We start from the raw sequence: 27,894 nt of genomic DNA on the forward strand, positions 1-27,894 counted from the left end.
AACAGAAGTCCGAGAGGAGCAGCCATGATCTGCACGTTTCCTTTGTAGGTCTGGGTTTGTGTCCTAAGTTCTGATTTCCTCGGGGCCTTTGCCTACACTTGGGGAGGGGTAAGGCCTTTTTAAGTCAGGATTCTTGCCTTCTGTCTTATGTTCTGGACAAAAAGAATGTGTGTTGAAGTAGAAAACTGAGCATATCTGCACACTCTCACTTAATGTTATATTTTTATAAAATATTCTGTTTATAGATTTGCTGCATAACAGCAAGTAACTTATAATCACTATATTTAAAGATGCTTAGAGCAAGATTTAAAAGCAGCGCGGGATATCCAGGTACAACTGATGGCATTTATCACTAGTCTCCTTCCATAATGTGGCCTGACAATTCGATCACTGTTACTTGTGCTCTAACCTGCAGGCTGATGTTACTCAGGTCTTCCATATCCCCCACCCCCATCTTTCCTCCTCCTCCTCCTCCTCTTCCTCTTTTTTTTTTTTTTTTTAAGCTTCATAGCCTTGATTATTGTTTCCTCTTCTTGCCCTTTGCCTGGCTATATCCCACTTACCTGCTAAAGCCCTCTCTTAGACATAACCTCCTTTCTGGGCCACCTATCCCTCCTTCAGCTGTTCCTTCAACCCTCACATCCCAGGCCAGTCAGAGTAAATTGTCCTTTCTTCATTCTTAGGATAACTGCTTTTATCTCACACACTTTCATTCTCTTTATATTTTAATTCATTTCTTTTGCTTTCTCCTTCTCTCGTATTCCCATACCCTATCGACTCATTCCAATACGGGTGCATATAAATTCCAAGTATTGTGAGTGTATTAAAGGGAAGGATTAGGTATTACTCAGTTAAAATTTTTGTCCTAATACTGTGTACTCTGAATACATGCTTTTGATTTTTTTTTATTATTTTTTTATTATTTTTTTATTTTTTATTTATTTTTTATTTTTTTAAAGATTTTATTTATTTATTTAACAGAGATAGAGACAGCCAGCGGGAGAGGGAACACAGCAGGGGGAGTGGGAGAGGAAGAAGCAGGCTCATAGTGGAGGAGCCTGATGTGGGGCTCGATCCCACAATGCCGGGATCACGCCCTAAGCTGAAGGCAGACGCTTAACCGCTGTGCCACCCAGGCGCCCCATGCTTTTGATTTTTTAAATATTTTTCCTTCATACTTGCAATACCTCTGCTAGTCTCTTGGAAACCTTTCCTATTGTTCTCTCTAATTTACATCAAATGTTATGCTTAGCTTTAATCTTTAGCATGTCCTCATCTCTACTGTTTCTCCTCCCCCTGCCCTTTTCTTTTTTGTACTGCTGGGTAGTCTCTGAATCATGTTACTGCTTTGAAAATGACTGAAATTCTTCCTTGGCTGGAGCTTACCTTTTGTACATAATGGCATATTTTAAACACACACTCTGGTATATTTTTTAAAAAATGCAACAGTTTGTGGAGTGGAAAGATGTACAGATGTACATTACAGTTGTAATGATGGTTACCAGTTTCCCAAATGCCATTCTCTTTATCTAACTTCCGTAGACCCCACACACACCTGGGTAGCCCCAAGCTCTCTCTTTCTTGGCCTTCTCGGGCAGTTGCCACACAGGCTACTAGCACAAAAGATTACAAAGTAGTCCATTAATGACACTGAGTGCATTTAAAAAGCATTCCCCAAAGTCAGAGGGAGTAATTCAAGCTCATTAAAAAATGTGATTGTTCCAAGAAAAAGAGAAGTCATTTCATGCCCAGCATGGGGTTGAATAGGAGCTGCTTGGCATGGTTATGAGGGAATATCTTCTGAATTGAGCCTCCTCCTTGGTCTTTTTCTTCGGGCAACAAAAGCCTTGCCAGGCAGTAACTAGCTTTATTGATGCATGAGTTATTCTGTCCTTCAGAACAGATGTTGCGTCACAGGAGACCATCATTCAAAGAGCAATTTTAAATATTTGAATCGCACCACAGAATCATAAATTATTACCATGACTCCATGTTGTGATTCTGAAATGTAAAGATGGGGAAATGAGAGAAAAATACTGAAGCAGAGAGGAATTTAAATGGTGAAACGCCAAAGTTACCCAAACACAAAAGGAGCATCCTGTTATGAGAAAGAGGATTAAATCAGAAACCAAATGTTACTCCATGGGAGTTTTTTCTTTACTTACAAAATCATACTTTCAAAACTCAGCCCCATGAAAGAATTTCTTGCAACCGTGTGGATGTTGATATTATCTTGAATGTCTCTAGAAGAAGAGTACAGATACATTAGGTCTTGATGCCAGCTCCACTCGGGTAACCTCCCCACATGTAGTTTCCTGGGCACGATGTGGTCTTTAGCTGAGGCAATGTTTGAACAGTTATTGTTCTGAAAGATGATGAGTTCAAAGTTAAGGAAATAAATGACATCTAGTTTATCTTCAATGTATCAGTTCCTAAAAATGAAATTGCAGACAATTTCTCGTAGTCTCTTGTCTCTAGACGTTTTCTTAGCTAATTTCACCGTGTTAAGGTTCTGATCTATTCCTTTATCATCCTTGCCTGCTGACTGTGACAAAGCCACTAGAACTGACCTTTCACCTCCATGTGGAACTTCTCCGTTCACTGTACTTGGCCTTCAGCTTCCTCCCATCTCAGTCCCCCCTCACAGCCACTGTACTTCCTTCTGTTCCCCTTGGGTCACAGAACAGTTCTATCATTGATTTTTCTCTTTCTGAATGGAGGGATGGAGAAAGTCTCATTTTTCGGGTTGTGTCCCTCATCCTGCCATCAACCTTCGCTGTCGGGTCGGATTTAACAAATACACTGTATGTAGGAGTAGTAAACTGCCTGGAACAATTTGAGAAATGTTGAGAGATTCTTTTTCTCTCCCTCCCTCTCTCCTCTTTCTTCCCACTTTTCCTTAGCTCTTTATACCCCTTACTTACAATTTCCTTTTGGGTCTGTCCAGATTGTTACAATTTCACTATTGAAAGTAAACTTGGCATTTCACATTGCCTTTTTTCCTCCTCTTTTGAAAATACAGATGTCTTAAGAAAAGGCAAATAGATTATCTTGCTAACAGCGTGAATTTGTTTGTCACCTGGTTTCTTTATGCCTAGGGTAGTATGAGAATTCAGGAGGGAAGAGGTGAGGGTCGGGGAAGACTGGGGTGAGGAAGGTAGTTGTGGGGGGAGGTATAAAGAGCACTAAATAGTGAAGAAAGGAGATCCCTCTTGATTTGCTACAAGCTGGCTCTGTTGATAATGGTCTTACTGAGGAGACTGCTGACTGTCTCCAAACTGAGCGTAGCTGGCTTTCAGGTAAAACCAAGGATGCTTCCTGTTTGCCTTCCGACCTCTGCTTACCCAGAGTGACATATTTGGAGGATCTAGACTAAACAATGCATATTACAGGCCCAGAGGCCCTTGGGCAAGACATCTACTGAGTAGGTCAACACTCAAGGAAAAACTTACAGTAGAACCTTTTGGAGAGATTGAATCTTGTGAACAGCTGGCAAATGCTGAATACCTGTGTTGGATATTAACCTAGAGAGAGACAAAATTAGAATGAGGAAGAAACGAACCTGGCTATCTTAACAATTGCTATGGTACAAGTTTTCCAAATTCAAAGTAACAAATTTGAGCTATCAGAAAAACCCACCAGAAAATCCCATAATACACCTGACTCATGCTTACGTTTTCTATTTTAAGGCTGTAACCGAGGTCTAGCAAAATACTGATCCCTTAGAGAAAAGAAACTTACACTTCAACACAATGCACAAGACTTTTTTTTTTTTTTTAAAGATATGTTAACATGATCCAAAAGCGAATTGTAACTAGATAACAAAATGTTCCTAAATCATTCCTTGTTTCCTGCCTTCTCATAGTCTTTGAAGAACTGCCCCTTCCCCAGTCCAGGTGATTCTGTTGAGATTAAGCATGAGGTTCCATGCCCTTTGACCCCAGAGAATGCAAGTAACCTAATCCCGGTGAATCAGATTATCTCCTGGGAAATGGTTGGAAGTTGGTTAGGGCTGAGTCCATGATGCCATCACCCTTAAGAGATAGTCCATAAATTTCTATAGCTGAAATGTCCAGAGCTATACATGGATCCTTCCCAGGGTCTGCTTATCGTGGCCTGGGTTCCCCAGGAAGCAGAGACTGAGATGAAGCCTGGCCTGTAGATGGTCTCTTTGATAATGATTATAGAGAATTTGTGACATCAGTAATGAAACAGGGAAGAAAAATAATCAATACAAAGATATGTTGTTGAATTGGCCACTGCTACTGGTTACTGGTCCTTAATGCAGAAGACTTGATTTAGGAGACTTTCAAAATGGATCTCAGTACTGTTGCTGTGAATAGGAGAGAAGGGGAAACAATTATTCATGGACTACTATTTCCTATTGGTCAGGTGTGTCCCCATGGTGCTAACTCCCTACTTACAGCTTGCATGCTAGATGAGTGCCCAGTGACTGAGGAGACCCACGACAGGAAATGAGAGGTCTTCAAGGCCAGGCTAGGTGATGTCCAGTTGTACCTCCATCAAGCTGATGAAATTTGGTGAAACTGGCTCTCACAGCAGTGGTGAAGGTTTTCAAGGCACATGAGACTTGTTTTGACCCTGGTCCTCAGCATTTCTCTCTCTGTTGTGAGTTGCTCCAAATCCTTCTAATACCTCCTCACTACCATTTTTCTTTTCTATGTGGCTTACCCAAGCCAGAGTTGGTCTTGGTCACTTGTAGTCTAAAGAACGTTCCCTGGTACAGTCATGATTGTGAAGGCTCATGTGTTCTTTTGGGTTTATGACTCTGGAGTAGACTGTGGTATCTTTGCTTCTATATTTAGAGTTAGTGAATTCTGCCTATGGCTTCTCTAATGGTTCTCAGACATTTTGTTCCCTCTTGGTTCTCAATGATCCACGTAGAAACCATCTTGGTCTTTTTTTTTTTTTTTTTCTTATTTTTTATTACTCAGCAGCCCTTGATATGGTCCTCCTGTTTTGATCAGTTTCTGTTCCTTTAATTTTACCTTTTCCAAAATGTTACATCAATGCAATTATATATTATGCAATTTCTTGAATCTGTCTTCCTTCACAAAGTATAATGCATTTGACACGCATGTGTGTATCAATAGTTCATTGTTTTTTATTGCTGAGTAGTAGTGCATTGTATGGATGTACCACAGTTGATCCATTCACCAGTTGAAGGACATGTTGGTTGTTTTTGTGATAATTAAACAAAGCTGCTTTAAACATTTATGGTGGTGATGGTGGTGTGTATGTGTGCATGTGTGTGTGCATGTGAGAGGGAGAGAGAGAACATTTTTCTTTATCTTGGGTAAATACCTGTAAGTAGGATTGCTGGATTGTATGGTAAATGTATGTTTAACTTGATTAGAAACACCAAACTGTTTTCCAGAGTGGCTGTACCATTATGCATTGCCATCAGCAATGTATGGGAGTTCTAGCTGTTCTAAATCCTTTTGTTATATTAAAAATGCTCCTTGAATATAAAAGTAATAAATTTTTATCATGGGAATTATGGAAAATATGGAAACATTTACAGAAGAAGGTAAAAATCACCTCTGGTTTGTCTACCCAAATATAGTTTCTGCTAATACTGGGGGTGTGATGTTTCTACCAAAACAAATGGCTTTCATAGTTGCTTTCCATAATCTCTGAGATTCTACTCATTCTAAACAGAAGCATTGCCATAAATAAGTATATACTAGCTTGACACAGTTCTATTCTACATTTGTTATTTAATCATATCCGGTCTTCCGCTATTTTTAGATCTCTTCTTATGTGTCTGTACACTATTCCCTTAATGAGATATCAAAGCAAGGACCATATTTAATATTCTCTGACAATCTGTACTACTAGGTGCAGATTTTGAATGTAGTATGTGCTCATAAAGTATTGAGTTGATTGGTTGATGTTTCTAAAACGTTTCTTGAATCTGTCACCAAGAATGTATGGAAATCCTTATTCAGTTAATTTATTTGTCCAGTATCGCTGCTACCTAGAGTAATTAATCTTAAACAGACACAGGGAAGTCTGGAGGCCAGGAATCAGTAGAACCTAGGTGCCAACTCTGTCATGAACTAGACACAATGCATTTCATCTCTCTAGACTGGAAAGGATGTGGAGTGCATGAATATCAAGGTAGACATTCTATCAGACACCTTTGTGCCCTGCTCCACATCCTCTTGGTCCATCCTTTATTCTAGCTGTTACCGTAGCAACTAGCTACATACAGACTTAACTTGGCAGATACTGGTTGCAGTTATACTGATTGTCTCATTTTCTGTCCTGGACTTCTCTGCCGCCTCTGAGTGGGACGCTGAAAGGGATCTGCTCTACCGTTCAGAGACATGCACAAATCAGGAAGTGCGAGGGAGTTAATATCCCATAGGGCAACTTTTGACTAGTGGTCGACTCCTCTCTTCTATTCTTTGGGTGAAGAATTCTGAATATATTCTAAATGACACTTAAGAGGGACTCTAGCATGATTGAACCCCCATTTTTCTGGTGGTGATGAGCTGATAATAAATTCGTAGGTGGCTTTCCCTCTTTGTTTTCTTCTCCTTAGTCCTCCTAGTCTCTTTCTCTGGGTTTGGGTATAAAAATAAACTACTCCCATGTAAGTTCTTCCTCAGACATGTTTTAGAGCACCTAGGCTAAGACGAATACCAGCTTGCACTGAATCTCACATTTACATAGATTCCCTGATGGTTGCTGTTACCCTTTACCCCAAATCTGTCTCCAGTTGCCACCCAGTCTGCCCTGTTTCTCTTCCTTCCTTTACTGTAAAGTTTCTAGAGGGAGTTGTCTGTATCTGTTGTTTTCATTTTCTTCTATCCCATTCCTCTTCGGTCTTCAGATTTTTCATGGTACATCTCTGTACCAAAACTACTTTGTTATGTGCCGAATGCACGAATCCATAACCAATAAATCTAATGAGCAATTTAAATTCTCTCCTTTTTATAACCACTTTTAGGAGAATTCACTACTTTTCCCCTTTCCTGTTAGTTTCTGTCATTTTGCACTCTTCTGTTGTTCTTCCTCTTACTCCTTTTTATTTTATTTTTGACTCCCCCTCCAACTTTACTCCGAGTCTTTTACCTTTTTTCTTTATAATCCTGCTGGGAAGATCTCCTTTTCCATGGCTTTAGGTACTGTCAATATGGTGACAACTCATAGGTTCATACTTGACTTCTGACTGCTATAGTCTATCTCTAATTAAAATTTCTTTATATATTCATCTGAATGTCTCATTGACAGAGCAAATTAAATTTGTTCCCTCACCACTTCCACCAAACTTCTCCTCCTCAATTCTTCCTTATAAATGGCACTACCATCTATCAATTGTGTATTACAAACGTGAGTTAAGCTTGGCTTCTTCACCCTCACTCCCCAACATCAGTACATCTCAAAAATCCTCTTAGATTACATTTCCAAAAGATTTCTTGAGTCCATACAATTTCTTCCAACACCACTGATGCCATTCGAGAATAAGCCACCATCATCTTTCCTCTAGATAGCTGCAATAGACTCCTGTTTCCCATACATGTAGTCTTGCCCTTTTCTAACACATTCTCCATATGGCAACCAGAACATTCTTTTTCTTTTTTCTTTTTTTTTTTTTTAAGATTTTATTTATTTTTTTTGAAAGAGAGCGAGAGAGCGCATAAGTGGCAAGGAGGGGCAGAGGGAGAGGGAGAAGCAGACTCCCTGCTGAGCGGGGAGCCTGATGTGGGACTTGATCCCAGGAATCATGACCTGCACTGAAGGCAAATGCTTAACCGACTAAGCCACCCTGGTGCCCCATCTGGAGCATTCTTTTAAAAAAATGTAAATCCGATTGCTTCAGTCTTTTGCTTTTCTTTTTCGTTCATTTCCAATATAGAATTTATACTTCTTACTACCTACTCTCAGACCCTATCTCATGCCATCCCCCCACTACACTTTAGCACCAGTGACTTTCACTCAGTTCCTCAGACACACTAAATTCTTCCCTGTTCCCAGGCATTTGGGCATGCTCTGTATGGAAGGCTCACCACCCACTCCTTGCTTGGCCCCTCTCAACTGATACTTCAGGGGTCAGTTGCAAATGTCGTTTTTTTAGTGAAGAGCTCCCAAAGCCAATTTAAATTAAGGCCCCTGATTTATTCCCAGTATACTCATGTCTTCTTTAGCATTTTTTCTCTTTAGCACCCATCAAAATTCTAAACTATACATTTAGTGTTTATTTATTCAATATCAGTTTCTTCAACTAGATTGTGAATGGCAGGAGTACAAAAATCATGTTCTTCCTGAAAACTCACTGTTGGCACAGTGGTTGGCACATAGAGTGTGCTTGATGTTTATCAGGCCAGGCAATGTGCTTTGTGCTGTCAAGAGATGAGCACAAAAAAGGAATTATTCGCTGTCTCTGTTCTTCATGCCTAATGGATTTGACATCATAAGGATAGTAACCTGGCTCTCTCTCTTAATGAATGAGTATGACTTTTACAACATTGAAGGAGGGAAAAATTTATGATTGTCAATGAGAATGGTACATTATTTAATATCAATAGCATGAGCTTCTGAAGCCACAATGCTTAAGGGATATCTATGAATGTCTATAGTTGCACATTGAAATTTTTGGTTTTTATAGAAAATACACAGCAAAATGGCTAAAATTATTCCAGTAATGCTAGGTTTTAGACACTTAAGAAGATCTAGTGACCATCTAGTGAGATGGATTATTGGTGATAAGTCTATAGCTAAGACTCTCCATAACCCCAAGAGAACTCAGGAAATGGAGTTCGGATGAACACTTAGTTTTCAATTCATTTTTCCCCTTAGATCAATAAATTCATGGCTGATGGAGGCTGGAAGTGGGTAATCACTAGGAGCTCTGTGTCTCAATGGGTTTGCTTTGGTCAAATGAGTGTTTGCTGCAAAATTATTTTGATTCACTCAACTGTGGTTTATCTTCAAAAACAGGTAAAGGCCTGAGGGTAAAATGTCAGCAACTTTAAGTTCTGCAAAAGGATCTTCTAAAGAAAAGCTCACAGTTATCCCCTCTCAACAGCAAGTTTTACATTCTGAGCTGGTGTTAACACCTTTCATGCTGAACTGTTGCTAATCTTTAGGTTACAGTAATGAAAATGGGCAGTGCTTCTGTTGGGGTGAACTTAGTGAGGTCCCTTCTATTTCTGGGAAAAATTGCCACTGCGTGCTACCATGTAACAAGATAATCCACTTGCCTTTTAGTATATGTGCTGGTGAAGCAAGTGCTATACTTGCCTTTTACGAGAGGTGACCCCATAGCTCTGAGGCTCGTTGTTGTCAACATCATTAGTGCTTTTATTAATCTTTAAGAGTGCTGGTGAGTTATTGTCTCTGAAACTGTGTGTGTTCTCACTTGTATTGCTTTGGACTATATGCCTTCCAGAGGGACAACCTCTGTCCCACCCGAGAGAGGATACCAAAGACCATCCCCTGGCTTCAGAAATCTTGTGGGTGAATTGAGTTCAGGCTAGTACAGATGAAATACTCAGACTGGTGTAGCGCTAAACTGTTATTTATTGAGCATCTTAAGCGTTCAGAGAAGGGGAGAACAATGTGGGTTAGAACAGTCATGGAGGACTTCTTGTAGGAAGGAAAGAACACCAGATTTCTGAGTAAGTATAGAGCTTTATTGGCCTGAATGAGAGAATTGAATGCAAGTGGCTCGACCACAGGAGGGCCATGGGGGAACAGAGGAAAATGGAACTGAAAGGGAAGGCGGAGGCAGTGTCTTAAGAACCTTTACAACTATGTAGGGGAATGTGAACTTGATGGGTAAGTGATTGGAAGTCACTGTAAGGTGCTGAAAGGGGAAGTATGACTTGAGGACTCTCTAAGCAGAGGTAGCCCATGTTTTCACCATCCCATAATATTGAGCTTAATAGTGGTGGTCAGGACAAACCAACTGGTGGTTGAAACCCTACTGCGTAACCCACTGAACTGAGAAAAGTCAGGGAAGAAAGACCCTCTCCATCACACATGTTGACCAAGAATGCAATTCGTTATCTGTATTCCACCCCAAATCCACTATGGCAGGAATGCTCAATTCTGAGACTGTGCGAAACAGCTCTTTTAATTTGTGAACTGAGGCCGAAATAGAGTTCATGCCAGGGACTGGAGGGTCCACTGAGATGCTTTAGGCAAATTTGATTTAGGAAGGGTATACTGCCGATTATGTGTTCAGGTTAGGAGTCTATAATTTTGCTAAAGCACATTTCCTAGAAGCTAAGGCTGAGTGTTTGAACTTGAACTCCTTTTTCTACCTTCTAATTGGGTTTCCCATGATACAGAATTTGTTTGCACCTGATAGTCTTTTTTTTTCTTTTTTACATTTTTAGTTATATTATTTAGTCTCCTAGATAAAATGAACTTCTTCCTCCTGACTACTCTGGGAGAAGATAGTTATCCAACGATGGATAAGCAGGAGAGTAGACTGTGGTTGATTAATACATGAAAAGACTTCCTACCTTGGGCTCACAGATACCGAGGTCTCTATTGACCACAGAGCCTTACTGATTGAGAATTTGCATGTTTACATACATCACCACTATCCATGTGCTGCTAGTTAATGTGTACTCTCTGATTCACTAGCTGAAGATGGGTTAGGTGTAGAAGCCCACAATCTTGGAGTTAGATGGCAGTGTGTAAGAAGCTGAGGTAGAATGGAAAAGGGCTTGTGCTTAAGTTTAGGGACCCTGGACTTGAATGCCTTTCCTCTTACCAGCTGGATGATACTGAGTACTTCACTTGCTTTTCCAGAGCCTCAGTTTCTCTGTACGATGACGTTGTGTAAGGAATTACATGAGAGAGTGGAAAGTCTGGTTTCCCGCCTTCCCCATCTCATAACTTCAAAATTGGGTCCATTTAACTCATATTCAGCTTAAACTCCCCTCAGCCTCCATGGAAAATAGACTCCTTCGTAATCTGGGGGTGGTGGGGGCATGGAGAATTTAATGAGCCCCAAAGCAGGATTTTAAAGAACTCGCCCTGTCAACATGGCTACATGTTCTGTTTTGATCTAATATCCTGGCTTAATAATCAGGCTCTGGTCCTTTCTTAGCATATAGAGCAGAGCTTTTGAAACTAACCTCTTCAATGCTAGAGGATCTGCGTTCAAGTCCTGCCTGTACCACCTCTTAAGATATGTGGCTTTAAGAGTATTAGTTCGTTTCTCTATGACTGTGATCCTTCATCTCGTACTCAGGGAAATGATAACATATACCTTACAGGAAACCTTACCACCATGTTCAGGCACTGTTCTTAGTCTTTCTCGAGCCTTGTATTCCAGTTGCACTGAGACCTGGCCTGATTACCATGTCCTGCTTTTTTCCAGTTCTCGAGGGTACTGAAATGTTGTCCCCGTCAATGCTGTCCCCATGATCATGATTCCAGAGCGGGCTGGTTTGTTATCTGCTGCCCGAGGCTCCTCATTGTACTCTGTTGCAACACCAGGAAGCCACAGCTACGTTTCCCAGATTCTTCTTGCTCCCTGTCTCTAATTTCCTTCGGCTACTTCTGATAAACATGCCTGAATCAACCTTCTTGCCTGTCTGATTCTGTGTAGTTTCTGGGTCCTGATTATATTATCACCTAGAGGTTTGTGGGTCATCTCAAGGAAAATTACTGCAAAGAGTTGACAGAATTGAAGACTTGGACATTTTTAAGAAAAATACAAGTGATCCAAATTGGTTGATATTTTCTGTGATAACAAGTGACTTCAGAAATAATGCTACAGAACAGATATTGTTAAATTAGGCACATTTGATTTGTCTCTTTAAGGGAAAGGTGATATATTAAAAATGAGGAAAACAATGCATTTGAAAGAAATCTTCGCTATGTAGAGACCATTTGGGAAAAAACATGGAAATAGTTAATTTGTTGCTGAAAATGATGCATGTCATCATTCATGAAAACTTTAATACTATACATTTTAAAATACAGAAACATAACTTTCTAACCTGTTTGAGTTTTTTTCATTGGGTTTTGAACACATTCACTGGAAATAGAAAAATGCATTATCTTCCAGGTAGTTTGTAAGAACGTCTGATTGACATTAGGGAAGAAAATTTCCTAGCTAAATTTCATAAACACATTAGCATAAAGTATAGGACTGAACCACCGAGTCTGATGACTCCGAGTACTGCTGTAGGCTCGTCTTCCACGGGATCTACTTAGTTTAGTGATATACTTTGTTCTCAGCTTTGACAGACACTATAATCTAGTACTGATAGGACCTGTGAATTGCTTTTCCAGTGTTAAACTAAGGATTAAAAAATAATGAAGCACATCCTATGACATTGCTTTCTCTAAAATATTTTTATTATAATTAGTGAGAGCAAAATAGGCTTTTTGTGCCGTATAACATGTTATATAATGAGACAAGACGTAAATGTAAAAGCATATTATTTATTCATCTTGGTTTCATGCTTTAAAATATTTTTGTGTATATTTTGTAATGTACACATTAGTACTGCAATTGTATGTGTACCTGCTTTATAAATAAGATTATTTAGGGGTGTATGCTTGCTTTCTTTTTCTTTCCTGATGGGGTGAAGAATTAAGACCTTACTGTCTAATGTGTAGGATATTTTGCTTGGAAAGAGAAGCCTGTAATTCTGAAGGGCTGCCAGGTGGAAATGGTAATAGATCTGTGTTGTGTTGCTATAGATAGGTATCGGATTAATAATAATAATGGTCAACATTTATTGAACATTTCCTATGCACCAGGCACCACACCAAGCACTTAACATTGATCGTTTTATTTATTCCTCTTCTCCACCTTAGGAGACAGGTATCATTACCATCCTCATATCAGAGCGGGGGAGGCACAGCTGATAGAGGTCCAGTAATTTTCACAAAGCCACACAAGAGGAGGGCAGAGCTAGAGGTTGAATCCACATCTTTCTGACTCTGTAAAGCTTGCACTGCTAACATTATCAGGCTTAGTATAATGACTGATTGTCATTCCTCATGAAGGTTGCCCACCGGGGAATGAATGGACTGTATAGCTAAGCACTTGGTTCCTTACCCCTGGAAATGTGTCCCACTAAATGCCCGGAAGGGCCACTTCACGAGGGGCATGATGCTGTAATTCGTAATAAGAAACGAATATTTCATGTTTGTCCCCTTTCCTTGTGCGGCACTTCTGGGTTGGCGAACATGTGGAGATTCGGGGACAGTTGGCGGGCACGGATCTTTTCCTCACACCTTGCCCCGTGCATCTCTACCATCTGGCTGTTCCTGAGTTCTGTCCCTTTATGATAAGCTGGTAACTAGAAGCAAAATGTTACTCTGAGTTCTATAAGCCACTCCAGCAAGTTCGCTGAACCCAAGGAGGGATCATTGTGTCAAGTGAACCTTGGCTCACTTTCTACCTGCATCTTCAGAGGTAAGAGGAGCCCCTGAGTAACTCCTCTGGAACTGTATAGAATATGTTAGCCACAGAGTAAGACTTGTGCTCTCAGCCCAGTAATTAACCTCTACACATTCCATGTCTGGGTACAAAGAAATCATGTGCTGTAATGGCAAACTGAATCAAGGGAACTAAACTGAAGGTAAAGATTAGACAAAATGGGCCTGAATGTAAAAAAAAAAAAAAAAAAAAATTAAAGTCTATGATGGGCTAATGTGCCCCTAGCTGTCACTGTTGATGTTCTTTGCGCTTTCAATTTAGAGCCTGCTGTAGGATACATTTGTATCCTTGGCTAGGGCACATCTCAGTGAAACAGGATATCCTCGTTGGTTTTGCCTGAGACACCAAGGACTGAGAGATGCTACATTCCAGTTACATAGTTCTTAACCTCTCATGCAAATTGAACACAAAAATGGTGTAGAGCCCTTGTGAGAAGGGCTCCTGGGAATGGTTGTGAGTAAGCCCTTCCCATGCCCCTCCATGAGGAAGTGGGGGCCCTGCTTGCTGCTTCATGCAGGTTGAGAAAGGGACTTGAAGAAGAGCAGGTGGCAGGTTTCGTAGCAATCTCCTCCTGCCTGGGGGGCATAGTGACCAGTGTCTGACTTGGACCAAATGAGAGGCTGGCTGCAGGGGCAGTAGACCGGAAGACCGCTCTTTTTTGGAGGTAACTGAAGTCCTAAGGGCTGGTTACATGGATCACAGTTCTGACCCAGACTTCTCTCTGATGAAGGAAGGACTGGAACATATGTGGGAAGCACATATGATTGACAAAGCTATTGCATGTTGTCTCATGTGACCTGACAGTGAGTTTTTGAGAGGAGCATGATTATGATTCTCATCTTATAAAAGAGGCAGTGCTCACAGCGAGTTAAAAAAAAAATCACTTGTATTTCTAGACCGAAACTCGAAAGAATCATAGTTAACACACACCAGTTACCTTAACAAGTGTTAGGCAACATCGTAAGGGCCTTCCTGTAGGGAAGTCCTTTAGTCCTGTCCACACTCTAGAAGAAACGTAGTATTATTAGCTCCATTTTATGGATAACTGAAATTTTCAAAGCCTCCGTTTCCTTGACCTGTCTGCTAGAAAGTGGAAGAAATGGCATCTGAACTCGGCGCTGCGGGTGATGTTTCCTGTGACGTTCTTTCAATTATAGCACATTGGCTACATAAGGACTTTTAAAATCTCAAGTTCTCTCTAGGTTAGATCCACTGCCAACAGAGCATTGTCAAGTGGCAAGCTTTTGGGACCTGCTTGGATGCCAGTGTAAAAATAACTTTAATCAAACTACCAATTTGTGGCAAGCAGTTACTTTTAAAATACATAGGGGAATCGCAAAAGAGTTAATATTTTAAACAGTTTGCACACCCTTCCTCACAACTCATTTCTAACATTAATTATTCAGGAAGCTATTTCTTAGGTACACTTCAACTTAGCCTGAGTAGATGATCACAAGTTCCAAATGGCAAACATTAATAAGGTGTCAGTGTTGTGCTCAGAGAGCTGAGTACATTGTGTTGGCTTCGTCCATGCTCTACAACCCCCCCCCCCCCCCACCGCCCCGCTGCGGCGTGCCAGAAAGTGGGATGAACTGGGTGGGAGTCAGACATTCCTGGCTTCCGTTCTATCAAGTACATAATCTCTCAGTGTCAAAATCCTCATTTGTAAATCAGGCAAGACACATGCATACTATTTCTGGAAGATTGGAAGATGAGACGAATAGATACTCAATAAATATGTTTCCCTATTTTTCATGCTCCAGGTTCGTTTCTTAATCCCATTTTGTGAGTTTGGGCAATTCAGTCACCACCCACGAACCTCAAATTTACTGCCCATAATGTGGAGCTGTCAGAAAATACCTCCCAGGGCTTTTGTAAGACTGTATCAACTAATACCAAGGGCAAGAGCTTCCTTAATAAGTTAGGGTTCCTATTCCCTGCCCCTGTATCATCCGTCAGAGCCTCTTCGAGTTGGCAGTTCGTGCTCTTGTTGCTGCTTTAAAGTTGAAAAGCAGTCCCATACCCTGTTTCAGCTTTTCCCTTTCTTTTCTTTCTTTACGACAGCCTTTAGAAGGGGAGAGGAATATGGTTTTTCTCCTCCTTGTGCTTGAGGCCCAGAGGGGTCTGTTTGCTTGCTTACAAGTTCTCACTGGCAGGACTGGGGCTGGAAGCTGGCTCTATGCCTCTTCTTGATGTCTTGCCGAGTGAATCTGTGTCAACTTGGTTCCTGTGGTTTGTTCCTTGTCCAGAGGGACCCGGATGGGTGACCTTTGTTGGGGGGGCACCTGATTTCTTCCCCACAGCCCCCCAAACATCCTGTTGTCTTCCTTGCACTGCTATCTTTGAAACCCACACTGGTGAGGGAGGAGCTCGCTGCCTCTTGAACTCGACTTTTTTTTTTGCAGGGTGTTCGCTCTGGGTGAACTCATGATTAAACCACAGCAGAACATTTTTGTAAAGTCTGCTGGAGACGAAGATATTCTTCTTTAGAGCATTTGTTACTTCAGCATTCACACTCCATAATGCCCTCAGATATTCCTCTAAAAAGAGCAGCTGCTTCCCTTCCCCTGCCCAAATAGACAGGCTCAAACTCAGACCTGCATTTTCATTAAGGGCCTACTGTGTGCAAACCCTGTGCCCTCTGGGGGCCCAGAGATGAATTCAACACAGCCCTGATGGCAGAATCAGGTGGCGACATCTCCCACCACTTCACTGCTCCCCAGTCCTGAGCCACTTGATCTGCTGGCTGGTGAGTCCCCTGGGCTGCGTTCCTTCTGCACCCATGCCCGGGGAAGACGTCTTCCCAGATGGACATGTCGAGCGTTTGGGAGCAGCGGGGCCATTCTGCTAGAACATGCCTGTGTTTGTAGGTCTTTGTTCTTAGCGGACAGCCTACGAACACACATTGTGAAAGAGAAAGCAGAGGAGATAAATGAGGGCAGCAAGGAAAAAGTGGGTCCCACAACAGGTATTAGAGGGAGGCGAGAACCAGGTGCACGAGAGCTGCACAGCCAGCATGCTCTAAAAGGAAAAATGCCGAGCTGAGTGCCTGGTTTTGTTTGTTTTTATTAATTAATTAATTAATTAAATGCCTAGAGCTGGGGATCTAGCTATGAAGACAGTCTGGTCCCCAGCTTAGAGTAGCACAGAATCTGGTAACTAGAGTTCCCTTGTGTCACCCTCCCTCCGTCATTGTCCCCCCCTGCCCCTGCTGCCCTGCCTCCTCTGCCCACCCTGGCCTCCAGGGGCTGCCCCTGATCCTTAGGGAGAGTCCTGTGTTAGCTCTAACCTCTTAACCTGTGGCATCTCCCAGGGATAATTGCAAATGTAAAAGGTTCTGCAGAAGACAAAAACACCCTTGAAACCTCCCAACACTGAGACTGCAGTGGTGGAAGAGGAGGCAGGAGTTCATTTCTCATGGAGGTGGCGCTTTGCCTGATGCCCTTCGGGTTTGCTGTTGGAGTTGTCGTTCCTCCTGCCTGTGCCTGAGGCAGCCCCTGCCAGGGATCTGTCGCTCCCAGGCCAGCTCCCGTGGTTGCCGGGTGCCGTCTGCCTTTTAAGCCTCGCCCCCACTTCTGTGGTCTCCCGGCCTCTGCCGAGGCTGGCTGTGCTCAGGGTGAGGGGCTGGTGGCAGGGGCGGATCCTATACCCGTCCTTTAGTTCCAGGAGTTGAGCTTCTGCTAAGAGCAAATCTATAGCTGGTTTAAGTTCTTATGAACCTGAAGGATCTCAGCACTTGAAAGGTCTACGTGAATCCTGGGGAAGAAGAGCCTGATCTGGGAAGTAGAGTGTTCCATGGGACGCTGTATTTTCCCATCTTGCAGAGCGAATTTCTCCTTCACCTCGTGCTGGGTCTGAGGACCGGCAGCAACACCGGGGGGCCCCAGATTTGTGAGGATCGCAGTTGAGACACTAAGCACTGGAGAGTTAGAAGAGATCTTAGAGGATGTGTAGTCCAGTTTCCTCTTCTCAGTAACCTCTTTAAGCATATTATGTCCATTTTGCCGATGAAGAAGCTGAGACCTAAAAGGATCAGTCATCACTGTCGGGGGAAGTGGGAGCTATGCTAGCACTGAGCAAGAAATCAGGGCTGAGCTTCACACAGCTCACCTGAGACTTGTTTCTCTCTGAACCCTTGCTAGACTTGTCTTTACGTCTGACTTCTGGTGATGACAGGCAGGACTTATTTCAAAGTTAATGAGGTGAGAACACAACTACCTCATAGGGAAATATAATTCAGAGACTCTGCAAGTGAGTTGAGTATGGTCGCCTAGGTGCTATTGGAGTGGATCCTTTGGGACTTACCTCCCCCTCCAGAAAGCTCCATACTTAGAGTCTATCTTTATCAATTCTTGGGTTTCACATTGCCTTTTCTAGGCCTCTCTTTTAAAACTGGAAATTCTTCTAGGAAGAAGAACATCAAGACCTGAACATATTGATGTATACTGATGGGTCAAGTAATAGTCTTGCTGATGGAAAAGACTTGGGCTTCTTGTAGGAGAAAACACAGTGAACAGGTTAGAGGAATGAAGGGGGGGGGTGAGCAGTATGAAAACATCACCTTCTTGATGGTCAAGCCCTTGGTTAAGAGGAGGTTCTTGCCCTCCTTGAGCTTACATGGTCAGGCTGAAGTCTCATCCTGAACTTGAGCATTTCAGAAGAAAATCTGGCCATATTTTGCTAGCATTGACAATGGCAGGCAGAGTTGGCTCTGCTAGACACCTAACTGATAAAAGAAGCAATTGTATAATTTCTATTGTGCTGAAACATTTCTGTAGTCATGACAACATCCTTAGATCCTTACAACAGACAGCTAGGGAGATAGCTAATAATTTCTTTCCAATAATCACCAGCCCCTGTGTAAAAGGACTTCTGGCCCCATCTGCAGGATGGTTCTATGTGGGAGGTGCTTAGGGGAGGCACGGGGGAAGGAAGGCTTTGGGGGTTATTAGAGGTGTGGGGCAAAAATCAGTGCAGTCACTTGGGTCCGTGTCTCACCTAGACATCAATCACATACCTCCTTTTTGGAAATGTGTCCCCAGTTGAACCACACCTTCCCAATCCTCCAGGTGCTATCATTACTGTACCCTGGGATTACAGAAGTTGCCCCTTAGCAGGTCTCCCTTGAGTGTATAGTCTGTACCCGGCTCCTGGTCAATCTATAGCCCAAATCATTATCTTCTTGTCACTCTGCTGCTCAAAATCTTTTATAGCTTACTCTTTACCACGGTAGTAGGCCTGAACTCCCCTGCCTTAATTTCCCTTTTCTAATCTTAACCAAACCCAATCTATCTTCATGCAGTCCTACACCTCAGTGAGTATCTTCTTTTTAGCTGGGACTCAGTTCTCCCCGTCATCTGCCTGCTCTGTGGTCCTGTTACCTTAAATGCCTTTGCTCATCTCTTTTTTTCACAGGAAATTCGTTCTTTTCTGTCTTTCCAAATTTTATTTATCCCTTAAGTTGCAGCTAAGGGCTGCCTACCCCCATGAAGTGTCCCCTGACTACTGGAGCCTAAGGCATTGGGTTAGTCCGCTCATATGAGACCAGTACCACACAGCTCTACAGATGTGTTATTGCCAAGGATTAATGGATGCTGGCTAGCCTTTTCTCCACGGAAGACTGAGCTCCTTGACCGCTGTCCATAGATGTCTCCTGTATCTCCCGCAAGGCCATCCCCTCCACCCTTTCTCAACCGCCCCGTTTCTAAAACATTACTCTCTGCTTGGCCTGCTTTATCTTTCTTTATACCACCTAACATTATCCAACGTCGTCTCTTCAACTAGAATGTAAGGCTCCATAACGGCAGGAAATTCATTTATCTTCGTATCTTTTGTATACCCCAAAACTACTGCAAAGCCTAGACTATAGTACGACCTCAGTAAATGATTGTTGAGTGATTGAATGAATGAGTTTTTATGTACTGGCCTGTTCACATCCAAAATCATGGAGAAGAAAAGGGGAGGCACCAATCCTTTCCTCTGTGTACATGGCTGCCATAACTTCTAAAAATGAACCCTCATATGGTCCTTCTCCCATCAGAACAGAGAGCCAGACTTTGCTGTATACCCAGAATACTCCAATTCATAGGGACATTGCACATTCCTGTCAGGAGAGCCCTGCAATCAGGGACTACAGGCAAGGCCAGCTTACTACTGCAAAATGCGTGGACTTCTACTACCCTGCCTACTTCTTTGATTGCTGTGAGGTTCAGATGCCATAAAGTATGATAAAAGGAATTAAACTGTAAATCAATGTAAAAGTGGGAAGCATTATCCTACCAGCTGGTGGTGTGAAGAACTGGAATTAATTTTTATGGAGATGGCAAAGGGATATTGTGGACAACGAGTATTGAAAATAAACATTAAGAGGAGAGGTCAGGAGCTCTCCATTAGAACTCTGAAGGATAGCGAAGTTTTTTGCTTGTTTGGAAGGCCCTTTCTGGATATGTCAGGAGTTTAGTAAGAAGGATGCCTCTTTCCTTTGAGAAGCACAAATAATGTTTTTGTTTTTCACATTTGAATACTGGTCAGTAGATTCTTCGCAAAAGAAAAAGTTAAAAAGGCTTTCAAAAATTTTAGGAATACTGGAGGGGGAAAATATCCCACCATCACCACTACTGTCATTATCATCATCAAATTAATCCTCGCAACAATCTCAAGGGGGAGGTATTACTGTTTTCTTTAAGCGTAGGTGAGAACTGTGGTACAAGGAGGTGAAGTCTCCTGTGTGGGCTCTCTTAGCTGTAAATGACAGGGTCAAGTGTTTAATAAGAATTTAATAACACTTATTGAGGATTTTCTAAATGTCAGTCATTGTTCTCAGTAACTTCTTTCATACAATACAAAGGTGCAGGTAATGTTTTTCCTGGTTTACTGAGAGGAAAACTGAGACTTAGAGAATTAAGACCATTACCTAAGGTCACACAGACGAGAAGGGTGGGAGCCAAGACCTGAGCCCAGACAGGTGGCACTACTCTGTGCTGCTTCCTGAGTCCCTAATGTCTGTCCTTGGAGATGTCCGACATATGGTTCAACTTGTATCATCAGAGAAACTACTTTCATTACTCCTACTAAACGAAATGAGGGAGAAATACAGAACAGAGTGAGGGACTTAGGGGAGGGTTGGGGAAGAAACAACCTGAATTGCTAGGGTGAGTCCCCTTGAGGACTCTCCTGGAGTTATCCCTGGCTGGAGAAAGCAGATGGTGTGGCTACAGTTAACAGAAAGCCTAAGGAGGGTCTAACAGACCTGCCTGTGAGTAGAAGATGGTTGTCAGTTGGGGAGGGGCCCTCCCCCGCCGTGTGAAGGGTTTGCTAAGATGGAATTAGGGTTTATTGAGAAGTAAAGAGCAACATCCAGCTGCCTGAGAATTGCATTGACAGGATGCAAAGGCAAGAGACTATTGCGTAAACCTTATTTACAGATCAATAGATAATCTTTCATACACAAAAGGTCAGCTCCAGGAAGGCAGAGCAGTAAAGAAAGAAATATCGCCTGCAAATACAATATTGACTTAAAAAATGCACCCAGATGAATCCTTTGATGTATATTCTTCTAGTCAAAGTACATTTCTTTATTCATGAGTTTTTTTCTAGCCACTTAGGTTCCTCAGTGAAGTATGTAGGCAGTGATGAAGAACGTTGATTTCTAGTTGTCTTAAATTCTGTACCATCAAATGATCAGCATGAAATGGAATCAATGCTGAAAATTTCAAAACAACATTTCTGTGTGTGCGTGCACGCGTGCATGTGTGTGACAATTGGGATGCTCAAGTCAAATGGAAACTTACCTCTAACCCCTTGTAATTTCCTGCTTTGGTGGCTGTGATGATAAACATTTATCCTGGTTTCAGGAAATAAGCAACTATTCAATCCTACTGGTCCCCTCTGGATTCCTTCATCCATTTTGTGTTTCTTCTTTGCCTTGAAGCAAGTAGTTCATCATCCCAAAGAATATCTGAAATCATTGCCATCTACCTCTACCTGGCTGCTGGATTGTGAGGCCGTTTATGACTGCTGCTCAGACGCAAATAAACGTGGAAGGAGAAGGAAGCTCAGCTGGGCTTTGTTTCCATTATGGACTCTTTCAGCTTCGAGGTCCAACTAATTTAGATATCAGTATGGAGAATTTTTCTAAGGGCCATAGCCTGAGCCCTGAAGAGAAGTATTGCTAGCAGAAGTGCCTCTGGAGTTCAGAGTTGCTGGGGTTCCCAGGGTCACCATGTGCCATATATGAAAGAAGAATGTGTAGCTAGGAAAAGCCCACCCTTGGCAATAAGTCAAAAGACTTAAGATGGAACACTCTTCTTCTTAACTTCCTGATGGAGATCAGCATGGCAGTGGATGTGAAAGAATTTTGCTCACTGTAGAATTATATAAATATTTTTCTCAGCGTAATCAAGGAGTATACTTTGACAATGACATAGTTCCTCCAAATTGCTTACAAATTCTTTTCTCAAATGCTCTGAGAACAATAACCTCCTCTTATGAAAGGATGTGGCTCGAATTGGTCACCTACAGCTTTGTCTGAACTTGATGGGGGAGCCAGGTGGGACTGGGGACTACTCAACACCTCAAAGTGAGAAAAGGACACAAAGCGGGGTGGGGGGAGATGGATTTGATGAGTGATGGCATAGATTTAGGTCTCTGCCTAAAGTCATAGTCAAAGTCATAGCCTGGCCTATTTGGTCAAAGTTCCCATTCCTCCCCGCTGGGGCTGTGCCTTCCATGCCCACATCCTCCCGAGCTCCTCCCCAGCTCTCACACCCTAGAGGGAAGGCTGAGGGTCCTTATTAATAAGAGCGAATGGTGTTGGCCATAAGGTGTAGGCCAATATTGAGTCTAACTCTAGATCTCTTGATGTCAAACTTTGCAATGATTCCTCATCCCTTATTCACCTGCTCCCAGCCCACCATCCAGGCTACTAGTGTGCTGCTGTTATCAAGCGCTATGGACTATGTATGTGAAGGGGTGGTTTTCTTTTTGGATCTATCCTCTGCAGGAATGCTTTTCATTACATGTGTGTGAGTGGCAGTCCTCCTGCGGATGCCTTTGCATGCCGTAACATGATTTTATTCTGTTATTGAAGGCTTTGTGGTCCCCATATTCCATTCAGACTTCTTCTAAGAGGAAAGGGAGTGAAAGAAGGGAAGATGGACATTGGGAGGGAAAGAAGAAAAGAAGGAATGAAATAAGCCAGCTGGGTAACAGGCACTAATAATTTTATGTTTGTGTAGCCTTTTTTTTTTTTTTTTTTTTTTTTTTTGAGAGAGAGAGAACGTGCACATGAGCGGAAAGGGGGAGGGGCAGAGGGAGAGAGGAGCCCAATGCAGGACTTGAGCTCACAACCCTGAGATCACGACTTGAGCTAAAATCAAGAGTCAGATGCTTAACCGTCTGAGCCACCCAGGCACTCCTATTTGAATGGTTATTTATAGTTTGTGTACTGAAAAACAATTTGCAATGTTTTTTTTACAGGCATAATCTTATTTGTTTTTCACAACCCACCCTATTTACAGATAAGGAAACTGAGGCTTACAGAAGGTACTTTGCTGTCTACCTAATAAATATCAGTATCCTACCCAGAATCCAGTCCTTCTGCCATCATATAGAGTTTTTTTTTTCTTTTCTGTACTGCTCCATGAAATGTAAAGGCATTTCCCAAACTTGTCTTTTTGAACTCATGACAAACAGTGTAGGTAAAAGATGAAGGTCTTGGTGGCCACCATAACTCTTAATCAGCCCTTAATGGACTTTTCCTGAGAGTGGACTGGTAGACTTTGGGCAGAAATAATCATCCTGCAAAATACTCAGTACATTTATTAATGTTTTTGAACACTTCATAGTTTATGTAATATTTTCATACCTAAATCTCACCTCAGGGTCCTATACGAATGCATCTCGGAAGTCCAGCAATTGTCCCAAGAGTAGATGGTGGGGTGAAGATGAAGTTTTAGTTTAATTCTAAGGCCCACGCCTTCTCTGTTAACCCATATTTCCTCTACTGTTGTGTGCCTAGTCCAGGTTAGCTTTGGCAGGCGGTACAGCAAAGTCCATTTAGGGAGCCAAGACCCCCAGGTCTAAAACTAGAAGAGGTCCTAACCCTGACTTCTGAGCCTGAGTGGCTACGTATGTGGGGCAGAGTACAAAATGAAAATGCAGGGCCCTTTGTTAAAAAGCAATGTTTAAGTATTTCACGACAGTGGCAGCAGGGAATGAAACCTAGTGGGAGGCCCTCTAGGAGGGGTGCTTTTGAGCATGGAGCCCTGTGTGACTGCATGGGCAGCATGCCAATGAAGCCGGTCCTGCCTCTGACATTAACTCAGGAGTGAACAACCTTGATTCTTTCTCAGATCTTTTCCAGGGCTCCTATCAGCGAGAGGAAATTCCATGTTATATAGATTCTATTCTGTTAAATCTTTTATTCCTTTAGTCAGAGCTGAGGTATACAATGGCCCATTGTTGCTCATTTTACCTGCAAACTCCAGTTCTTGTGGATCAAAATTTAGGGTCAAAGTATCACTAGCAGCGAATACTAACATGAGCATTTACCACGTGACAGGCAGCGTGTAAAACTTTTTACATACTTTAAACTGGTTGCAAAGATGGCCTCAATTCCTTATCCTTCCTTGTATCTACACACCTTATTTTGTGACTTTGCAGCTTTTCCCATAACAAAATGGAGTGTGGTTCATTACTCTTGAATCAGGGCTGGCCTCATGAGTCCCTTTGGCCAGTAAAATGCTCTAGAAGAGACAATGTGGTAATTCAGGGTGTAGGTCTCAAGAGGCTTGCAAGCTTGAGCTCTCTCTGTTGGAACCCCACACTGCTAGTAGAGCAAGCCTATGTTAGCCTGCTGGAAATGAGCACCACTTGGTGGAGACCTGGCCTCTCAACTGAGACCATAGACAGCAGCCAGCCGCTGGTTGACATGCTACCTAACTGTAGTTACTTAAGTGAGCTTAGCTGAGGTCAGGCAAACAGTGTCCAGGTCAGCAGACCCATTCCACGGATCAACTCACAGACAGATAAGAGACAATAAAGAGCTGTTGCTTTAAAACTCACTTTTTGGGGTGGTGGTGGTTATACATTATTATGTTACTAGGTAACTGATACACATGTATCATTATTTTCATTGTTGTGACAGGGAAATAAGCCATAGAGATTAAGTTCTAGCCTGTGATAAGTGACTAGTATATGGGCTTAGTGTGACTTCTAGCCCAAGTTCTTACCTGGGATTTTATGGGGTCCTATCATAGCACTGTGGGCTCTCAAGCACTCAGCTATTTTGGAAGCCATTTGAATGGAAGCAGCAGTGTTTTTGCTGATGGGGCAGGCCCAAAGGAGGAAGCTCAAACGCTAGGAATCTCTCGGCTGATGAAATACCGTGTCTGTTATTAACTAAAACTTACAAAATAAAACACCATAATGTATCAGAGAAAAATGCATATGTGCGGAACAGACGAGATGTCTTTGAGGTCAAGGTCACAAGCTAAATGCTAGCACAAATTCTGGCTGCATCTTATTAACACGAAATTATGACTGAGTTCTGCAAGAGGTCCATGTGACAATTCCATTAATGCAAATGTCTGTTTTAGTAAATGAAAACAAAAATGCAGTGATATTAGTGGAACTCACTTACTAAACTAAAATAAAATTCACCAGCAAGTGTCTCCCCCCGTCTGTGTTAACTCACATCTATTATAAAAAGCAGTTTCTCCCTGGAGTAGCAAGTGGACGTTTTGCTAAAACAGAAATACACAATTTGTTTATAGAGGGGGCAACAGAATATAAGAGTTCTTACAAATATCGGAGGTTGGGAAGGCTCTGGAAGGCATCAGGGTCAATGTATAGCAGGTTGTTGGCCTTTTCAATTCTACTGTAAAACAGGAAAGAACACGCACATGAACTCAACATTAAGGAATGCTGTAGTATTTTTCACATTAAGCAAAGGGTATATCAGTCATCCACCTCTCCATCCATCATTTCAACAAAGAGTTGAGACCGCACGCAGTGCTTTTACTACACTAAACTGTGCAAACTAAATATTAACCCATTTGGCTCTCGTAACTGATGTCCTCTTGGCACCTGTTAATCAAAGTCGAACGAAGCGCTGGTTGAGTGTACCCTTTTCACCCAGCATACTGCATCTCTAACCAGGAAGTGTCTCACAGAGACCTCCTTGGGGAGGCTAAGAGGGCAGGGATGAGACTAATATGGGGAAAAGAGATTTTTGTCTGGTCTGGAGGCAAGAGAGCCGGGGATGGAAAACAACAGAAGAAGGTGAAAAGGAGATGGGAGGAAGGGAAAGGGTAAAGGGCAAAAGGAGATTAGGGAAAAAGTAAAGAGGCAAAGGAAAACAAAGATCAGGTGAAAAGCAGGGGACATCTCTGATTTTAACCAAGAAATCGTGGCAGACAGTGGCTGGGAACGTGCTGGTGATTGCCTTCATGCCGTAGACCAAGGCTACTCTCACAGCTCACGAGAAGTGGTGACGTCAGCCCTCGTTGGTTCTGCTGTGTCCTGATCAGTAGTCGGGAGGTGAGCATGCTCATATTTGGACTCCGACAGAAAGAGACTGCCCTTGCCTCATCCTGCTGGATCGATGTATATTTGCAGACATGCTCTGTGCTAATTACTTCCTCCCTGTTTCATTAGCTTTTATATTGCAGTAACCTGTAGCTACCCAGATCCAAGCACCAGGTAATTAATTATTTTAAGTACGGTCAGTGCTACATGGGGGTGAGCACCTCTCCGTGCGGGGAAGAGATGAAAGAGCCATTGTATTAGCTCCGCAGCCCACTGAACCACAGAGAGGGATGCTTGCTTGACCCCGCCCAGAGAGCCGGCTGCCCTTTGGCTCATTTCTTTGACATTCCCTGTGGGTCTGAGACCCTGGTCAACTCTCTCTTCCCAACTAGGATAAGGAGAGACCAAACAGAGCAGAAAGGAAGGAACAGGAGGGCAATGGGGGAGAGCGAGGGAAGGCATCAGTTGCAGAGGTTTAATGACATTGAGGGAATAATGTGGGTGGGAGGCAGAGTAGGTAGAAGGAAGGAAAAGGGAAGGAGCAGTCTGACAGTACAGACAGACCGAGTGTCCCTGCTAAACAGATATATGAATTATGTGAATGTGTGTGTATATATGTACATATATGTGTGTGTGTGTGTGCGTGCGCAAATGCTAAGAGGTTTTTTTTTTTTTTTTTTAAAAATACCAGAATTGGGATTTATTTTCAAGTCCTTATCCTGCTGTGGATTTGGCTGGGTGACTTTAGATAAGTCTTGCAACTTCTCTGTGTCTTTCATCCTTGGCTGTAATACTAAGAAAGTGGTTTGGTGGCTTTCCTGTGTTGCATGGGAATTTTGTGAGATATTAATATGTGCCCCACAGAAGAAACCTTTCCAGTGATACTGGTTGAGAACCCTTAATAAAATACCCTCCTTGGAGATTCTAAATATATGTTTGCATGTTAGAGATTCTGAGTTTTCCTATAGTATGTGAATCTAACTTTATTTGCCCAGTGTTTCCTAATCTTATTTGACCATAGAATCGTTTCCCTTAAAAAAAAAAACAAACAATAATTTTCTGAGTATTTAATGATAAACAGAATATACTTTGGAAAAATTGGGACCAGATAGTCTCCAGTCTCTCCTGGCCTTGACATTGTATGAGTCTATGAATTAATTTATTGTAATTATAGGCTGGTATGAATATTGACAGGTGTGTAAAACTAGAAGGTCAAGAAAGCAAATTGGATTATTATAAGGAACCAAGGATCGTTATGACATACTTTATGCTAGTTGAGGTGTTAGATCTAATTTATATTTATCTCCTTTATTCAGCACAGTGATCCTATGCCATGCCCTTTTATTATTATTCTCATTTTACAGGTAAGAAAACTAAGTCTTGGAATGATTTTGTATCTTGGTCAAGATTTCATGGTGATACATGGCATGGGCTAGTATTCAAGTGAGGATTGCCTATCTTTAACTACATCATGTGGGCTTTATTTTGGACTTTGGAATAATTTTAAAGGAGAGGATGAGCTAGAGGTATCTTCAGTCACAGAACAAGGTTCTTGGGTCTATTATTGAAAAAAATCTGGGAGGGAGGAAGCAGGACAAGACTAGGTTCTGGGCTGGTACCTGGATCACCAGGCAGAGAGATGAATGACAGTGCCTTTTGGGCTGACTTTGACATCTTAAAATTAATTTTTTTTCCCTAAAGATTTTATTTATTCATTCGAGACAGAACGTGCGCGCGCACATGTGCGTGAGTGCATGAGCAGGGGAAAGGCAGAGGGAAAGGGAGAAGCAGACTCCCCGCTGAGCAAGGAGCCCCATGTGGGGCTCGATCCCAGGACCCAGAGATCATGACCTGAGCCAAAAGCAGATGCTTAACCGACTGAGCCACCCAGGTGCCCCTTGAAATGAATTTCTAGAGAT

The 27,894-nt window shown here is 42.3% G+C and overlaps 1 protein-coding gene across 2 annotated transcripts in view; it reads right to left on the minus strand.

The window, feature by feature from the left end:
• Positions 1–27,894, minus strand: part of FSHR (follicle stimulating hormone receptor) — a 163,728-nt gene that overhangs the window by 20,834 nt on the left and 115,000 nt on the right. The window contains exons 4-6 of one of the 2 annotated variants that reach the window (XM_026486202.2): positions 25,251–25,325; positions 3,453–3,524; positions 2,166–2,243 (exon numbers count right to left, since the gene is read on the minus strand). In XM_026486202.2, the coding sequence (XP_026341987.1) occupies positions 2,166–2,243; positions 3,453–3,524; positions 25,251–25,325 (225 nt within the window). The remainder of the gene's footprint in view (positions 1–2,165; positions 2,244–3,452; positions 3,525–25,250; positions 25,326–27,894) is intronic. The other variant, XM_026486211.2, reaches the window with a different exon arrangement.

The sequence above is a fragment of the Ursus arctos genome, unplaced genomic scaffold (genome assembly GCF_023065955.2).
Source record: "Ursus arctos isolate Adak ecotype North America unplaced genomic scaffold, UrsArc2.0 scaffold_8, whole genome shotgun sequence".
Classification (NCBI taxonomy): Eukaryota; Metazoa; Chordata; class Mammalia; order Carnivora; family Ursidae; genus Ursus; species Ursus arctos.